Source organism: Aquarana catesbeiana, linkage group LG04 (assembly GCF_042186555.1).
Source record: "Aquarana catesbeiana isolate 2022-GZ linkage group LG04, ASM4218655v1, whole genome shotgun sequence".
Lineage (NCBI taxonomy): Eukaryota > Metazoa > Chordata > Amphibia > Anura > Ranidae > Aquarana > Aquarana catesbeiana.
In genome coordinates, this window is record NC_133327.1 from 20017386 (window position 1) to 20024770 (window position 7385).

General features: G+C 40.9%; 1 protein-coding gene across 1 annotated transcript; it reads left to right on the top strand.

Annotated features, from left to right (window-relative positions):
• The first annotated feature begins 1607 nt into the window (after nt 1-1607).
• Nucleotides 1608-2516, top strand: LOC141141121 (taste receptor type 2 member 2-like). Its single transcript, XM_073628830.1, has one exon. The coding sequence runs from the start codon at nt 1608-1610 to the stop codon at nt 2514-2516; it is 909 nt and encodes a 302-aa protein (XP_073484931.1).
• The last annotated feature ends 4869 nt before the right edge of the window (nt 2517-7385 follow it).

Consider the following 7385-nt stretch of genomic DNA (forward strand, 5'->3'; position numbering starts at 1 on the left):
TAGGCATATTTTGTAAGCTATGAATTGTGTTGTATTGTGTATCCTACAGTTGTATGTGCAGCTTTTCTGTATAGTAAAGCATTAATACACTACAGAAGTCTAAGCTTCCATGGTTTTACAGCAAGAACCTTTAATAGATAGACAAAAGCAAAACAAGGTGGCAGGGTGTTTGTGGGTGAGGCTTAGGGACCCTAGTGGGGGGAGGCACTGGAACTACTCTCGCTAGTTGCCTGGGTTCTAGGCAGGATTTTGCCTTCATGCAAAAATCAGCATTAAGTCATAACTCCAAACCTATGTGCGACACACAATGAACACAGTTAAATTTTCTAGCAACCCCAGGTTAATTGAATGTACTGTTACACTAGGAACACTAGACACCATTACAGTTAGATAACACCAACTCCCAGGTGCTCAACTTTTAGGAAACTGGTGCTGCAGAGCCTGAACTGGCATCCACCAACCCAGCAATACCTGTCACCTCATTCCCAGTGACATATCTACTGTTATCAATTGATACAGGAAATTAACCTCACTCTGTAACTACATGCTCTGTCTTTCAGGGTCCCCTCTTCATCTGTCCCTAGATAGTCTGCCCCACAGGTCCAGTCACAAAATGCAGGGAGCCAGCTGCTAGTGAAGGGGATGAGCACAACACCCCTTCACTACAAGAGTAATCTTCGTCCTATGCCAAGTCACCCATTCCCTGACTGGTTGGATGCATTAAGCTATAATACATGTTTGGTTGTCCCTAGCAATAACAACATAGCCTACACATGACAGCAAACTACATGCTGGACTAACCTGTACTGTATTTACTTTAACCTACAATCCCTGTTCTTTAGATGCACCATTCAATACACCACTTAAGAAGAGACTAGTGTCCCCAAATAGAGAATAGTGTCCCCAAAAATGAAGTGTTAGCAGGATCAGCCCCAGCACTTGTGACATGTACAGAGTATACATTTTGGCCTAAATTTATGAAGAAATTTGTTTTTTTTGGGTATGAGGTTTTTTCAAAATTTTTGGTCATTTTTCTTTTATATAATAAAAAATAAAAAACCCAGTGGTGATCAAATACCACCAAAAGAAAGCTCCATTTGTGAGAAAAAAAAATGATATAAATTTCATTTGGGTACAGTGTTACATTAAAGAGCAATTGCCAGTTAAAATAGCACAGTGTTGAATATCAAAATAATGGTCTAGTCATGTAGGGTGTAAAACCTTCTGGAGGTCAAGTGGTTATATGATATAGTGTACTGTACACCAAAAATTAGAGAATGTTAAAATAGAAAATCATTCACTATATTTTGTAATTTCTTAGAGATTGCTATTATTGTAGAAGTAAATCCTCAATAAAGGTCATGACCTAAAAAATAACTACGGTGCACAGGATTTTTTATTCAAATGTAAAGACTATAAATATATTCACAGATTTGAGTATCCAAATGATATGCAAAACATGAAGCAAACAAATCTATGTTTAATATATTTTCAGGACTATCATATCTCACAGAGCAGTCTGTGTAAAACGAAAAAAAAAAACTTCACCTGGATATCGATGAAAAACCAGATTCGCTGTTACCAGTACATGTCACCTTAAAGAAAACATGCATTCTGCGCTTTTTATTTTTTCATTAGTTATTATTTTTGCTTTGATCTTCATTGGGTTATTTCTAAATGGATTCATTTTCATGAAAAATGTAATTGACTGGTTACAAGGTAAACGGCTACAATCCATTGACATAATCATGGCAAGCCTGGGCTCGGTGAGGATTATTCTTGTCATGCAGTCAGCATTTAGAATTTTTTTGGTGATTTTCGAAGAGTTCAGGAATTTGGTCAAGATATATGCTGACTATATAATCACCGCACAAGAATTTGTAGAGTTCTGCAGCCTGTGGTGGGGCACTGTGCTCTGTGTCTTCTACTGTGTGAAGATCACCAACTACAGCAGCAGTTTATTCATAAAACTCAAGATGAGAATCTCTGGTATGGTCCCCCGGCTTCTTCTGGGGTCAATGATGGTGTCTCTTCTTTCAAGTCTTCCATATGGATGGTGTGTAAATTCATTTCACAAGGTAAATTCCACCCATATTTACAATGGAACAATAACTGAAAAAATACATCTACACATAAACTATGTCAGTGTACACATTATCATCGGTGTTGGATCCTTTGTCCCATTTCTCATATTTTGTGTAGCCACTTTCTTTTTGGTGGTACCGCTCTTCAAGCACACCCAAAATATGAGCAATAATAACATTGGATTTACAAAAGATCAACTTGACGTCCTTTTAATTGCTATTAGGAATATGGTCTCATTTTTTATTTTTTATATCTTCTATTTTATAAGTGGAATTTTGTTTCCCTTAAGTGTGCAGTCAGACAGCCCTGTTTTTCTTTTATTATGCCTTATTTTCCTGGTTGCCTACCCAAGCCTGCACTCTGTTGTGCTAATCATGAGCAATGTAAAACTGAAACAATCCATTATTGATGCTCTCCACTGCTTAAAGTAAAGTAATTCACATAAACACATTTTGACATTAGTAAAGCTTTTAGGTGGACTGTTAAAGGCTTATAGGTGGACTGTAAGGTCATAGTGTCAGTCCAATATCATTTTCCTTTAAGTGAACATTAAAGACATTTTACAAGGTTTCTTAAACTATAGGCCATTTTACTTCTGTTTGCATTTTCTGTGTTTCCACCAGAACACGGACACATTTTTAGCTGATTGAAATAACCCAACCATAACAAATTTGAAGGCATGGACTTTTCAGTGTATAGTGACATTTCAAAGTAGAAATATGGGATTTTTTTTAACCCCAGGAAGATAAGGAATACCAAGCTATTGGAAAGACATTGCTATCATTATTTATGATGAAACATTCCCTGTGCAATAACTTATTTTACAGCTTACCCAAAGGTTTTAGAAACATATACATGTTAGTTAATGTCTATGAATCTATTTAAACACTGACTTAGATCTGCTAAGCAGAGAATTTCAGAAATGTACATTTTGCAGGCAACTAAATCACTGAAAATCAAAGAAAAACCTCAGATCCTTAGAAAAGGTATTAATCACTGAAAACCAAAGAAAAACCTCAGATCCTTAGAGAAGGTAGTAATCACTGAAAACCAAATTAAAATCTCAGATCCTTAGAGAAGGTAGTAATCACTGAAAACCAAAGAAAAACCTCAGATCCTTAGAGGTCTACCTGCCTCGATTACTGTACCGTTAAACAAGGATTTTTTAGAGTTTAAGACATTTTAACTAACTTATGATCCCACTTGCTACACTATGCCAGTATTCTCTGGTATTGTGATATGAAGCCGAGACACATACAAGTTGGGAGCTGAGGCGATTGCTATCAGAAAGGACCAGCTGCATGGTTTGACCAGATTGACGTGAAGGAACTTGAGTGACTGATCAGAGCCCTGACTTCAATCCTACTGAACTCCTTTCGGATGAATTGGGATGCTGATGCAAGCAAGGTCTTCTACCCTAATATGGGTACCTCACAAATACTATTGGCTGAATGAGACCAATTTCCACAGACACACTGCAAAATCTTGTAGAGCCTTCCTAGAAGAGTCAAGATTGCTATCGTGTCCTGACGAAGTTCTGATACTCTGGAACGAAACATGTAGACACAGATGCAGGGATTTCCTCCCCCTCCCTTTTTTGTCATCTGGCCCGACCACCCATTTCTACATAGGGTTCAAGTTTTCCATCGTGGCTCATCTAGCTGACTGTCTATGAGTTCATCTTGTATAGAGAAACCAGCCTCATATAATTGGACCAGGTGAATAGCGGACAGCGGACAGCACACAGCAGTGGAGTATGTGAAATTTGGCAGGACTCAATCATAAGACAGAAGACTGGAGAGACCAGCCACACATGATTGGAACAGCTCATCAGCATACTGCGCACAGCGCACAGTGTGTGAACACTGGTAGGACTTAATCATACACAGGAGAGCTGCACTAGCTGGGATCAGCAGAGTGGACTATATTTCCATCCACCCACTTGGAGGGGAGCACGAATGGAGGTCTGTGAGTATACCTGACACCCACACTCGTTAGAGTTACATGGTGTTACTATTGACAGGCTGAGGAAACCTGGTTCAGGTTGGGGATCTCCCTGATCCATCTCACTGTCTTGATTGCTCGTCTCTGTCAGTCTCCCATCCCTTGACACGAGTGTGCTCTATAGGAATGTATATCATGCTGGTATAAACTGCTACATCTCTGGTCTTCCCACTCATTCATCCACACACTATTGAATCAGCATCTAGTCATAAGACTGTCATGTGCAAGGCTTCTTTACCAGCGCAGCAGCTGGACATCGGTTTTTGATCTTTGAGCTTTCTTTTGCAGCCAATTGGATCCCATCCCTTGCCATTGACCGATTCCTTCTTTGACTGACTGTTACTGTGGGTTATGTGTGTTTATGGCTAGCAGCCACACTTGGGTAGGAACGCATCTCTGTCCCACTTAGTCCATTGTGGCTTTAAGGTGGAGCACAGCACTCAGTGGTTACGAGTGTCACTCCTGGTCCTTGGTGGGGTGGGTTAGGTTCCCCTTTTTGGTGTGGGGGGAGGTTTTGTTTAATGGAGGATGGGCTCAGCTCCACTTTGGGACTAAATCCTCATCCCTCTCAATATTGATGAGGGTGATCATGGTTCCAGTCTGGGAAGGGTTACAGGGGGAATCAGGTGTTTTTTAGGATCACATGGGGATATTTAGGTTATATATGCTTGAACAGATTTTGAGTCTTACTGCTCAATAAACTTGTAGTTAACTCAATTTGGTGTGTAGTGTCTTCTGAGTTTTTTTTGTTTTATGTCTGTGAGCAGTTATTTCTAGACAACACCCCACATATTAATAGGGTGAGTACTACATCTTTTCATTAGTAGGATTCCCATTTTTTATATTTTTGGTATATATAGTTTTTGTTTTTTTAATCATTATATGGTAGAGTCCTGCTATGTGATAGCAAGTTTATACTTGGACTACCAGCATATTTTTCGCTTATCCTCTTCTCCATTTTTTACGTCCCTACCCCGCCCAGATCTAGACCTGGACCTATGGTTTTATTACATGGACGCAGAATCCCTATGTGGTGGGGGCCCCTTGATTTGACATTTCTAGTCTCCCCTATTGTTATTGTGTAATTACTGGTGCATTGTTCAGGTCTGGTATTTGACACAGATATGGCTTTTCGTATTGATAATGACGTGGAACAGGCAATTAGGGTGGTGTTCTGCAGGGAGGAACAGGATGCCCCTAAACGCCAAAGTGAATTTAGACAATTGTTCAGGAAACATGGTAATCTTAAAACATTTAAAAAGAAAATGGAATATCGTCTCATTAGAGGCGTATATTGAAGCAAATATGATACTGTGGGGGCTAAGGGAGCGTATTATCCCTGCAGACCTCCTCCATAATGACAGATTCCTCAAAATTTGAACAGAGGAGTCTGTCAAACATGGACTACATGTAATTGAACTAATTGTTAAGTAAGAAACACAGCTACATGATTTGGAAATGCAACTACAAGAGAGTATAAAATCACTTGATGAATTTCAAGATTTAGAAGAGTTCGGCAAATTCAATGAGAGATTAAAAAAGAAGGTGGAAGAGTTCCAGAAAGAACAGACAGTGGGCAAGCAGAAGAAATTCCAGAGAGGCACGATGGATTTTGAGACAGGGAATATTCTGGATCTGGAGAGGAAAAGAGGGAGGAGTAGATCCTGCAATAGGAAACCTAGGAAAAAGGATAAAAGAAATGTCAGTCAAGATGGGCATAAATCAGTCACTTTTTTAGATAAGTCCCCGGAAAACATAAATGGAGATACTTCCAGGAGCATACCAGTAGGGATGGTCCCGATGTTCGAGTCGAACGTAAGTTCAACTCGAACATCGGGTGTTCGCCTGTTCACCGAATAGCGAACAATTTGAGGTGTTAGCGGCAAATTCGAAAGCCGCGGAACACCCTTTAAAAGTCTATGGGAGAAATCAAAAGTGCTAATTTTAAAGGTTAATATGCAAATTATTGTCATAAAAAGTTTTTGGGGACCTCGGTCCTGCCCCAGGGGACATGTATAAATGCAAAAAAAAGTTTTAAAAACGGCGTTTTTTTCGGGAGCAGTGATTTTAAAAATGCTTAAAGTGAAATAATAAAAGTGTAATATTCCTTTAAATTTCGTACCTGGGGGGGTGTCTATAGTATGCCTGTAAAGGGGCGCATGTTTCCCATGTTTAGAACAGGCTGACAGCGAAAAAAAAGTCATTCAAAACTATTTGCAGCTATAATGAATTGTCGGTCCGGTAATACACATAAAAGTTCATTGATAAAAACGGCATGGGATTCCCCCACATTGTGTGGCCCCGCCCTCAGTTATAAAAGAACTGTCACCTGAGAGGCCCGCCATTACGGCGGGTGCCTCCCATGGAGGCAGATCGTAGGCGGCTTTTTTTTTTTTTCCTTTTTCGGTCCGTCGGAGCGCGAGAAGAAGAAGAAGACTCCATGGGACAGTTTTATTTTTAAAATTTTTTTAATAAAGGACTTGTCCCAAGGCGTGTAGTGTCTTTTTTTTACCATTTTCACACATTTTTTTGTGAAATGGTAGGGGTACATTTGTACCCGTTACCATTCCACACAGGGGGTCTTCGGGTCCCCTTGTTAAAGGGGGCTTCCAGATTCCGATAAGCGCCCCGCCCGCAGACCCCCACAACCACCGGGCAAGGGTTGTGGAGATATTACATGTAAAGGCGCAAAAATCTGGAAAATAAGGATAAAACCACCATAGGAGCACCACTAATAAATGGAGGATATAATATATTAACAACAATGTGTATGGGGAGAGGGAGGGGAAAGTCTATGATCAATGAAAGTCCATATTGAACCAAAAAATGGGGGGGGGGTGATGGTAGAAGATCCACAGAGAGGGCTGCCTTCAGCGGAGAACTGAAACCAAGTTCACAAAACCTAAAAAAGAGCACAAGGAGAGAGGCACCTCTGGCCTGGAACGCAGATTGATGGCAGGCGAGGGGGTAAGCGACGCGCTTCCCGAGCGTACGGGCTGCAATGATGTAGCAGCCGCGCTCCTTCATCAAACTGGTCACAATGGAAGACAGGGAAGCGATAAATCAATGCAGTTCGCTCCCCAAAGGGGACACAGAGCATGGATGTTGCCTGGAGATAAGAGATGAAGGGTTGTGGAGATGAGGCTCTTCTCCCCATCAACATGGGGACAAGGTGCTTTGGGGGGGGGCTACCCCAAACCACCCTCCCAATGTTGAGGGCATGTGGCCTGGTACGGTTCAAGAGGGGGACGCTCTCTCGCCCCCCCCTCTTTTCCTGCAGCCTGCCAGGTTGCGTG

Coding starts and splice junctions, on each gene's coding strand:
- LOC141141121 (XM_073628830.1), top strand. CDS start 1,608: ATGCATTCTGCGCTTTTTATTTTTTCATTAGTTATTATTTTTGCTTTG.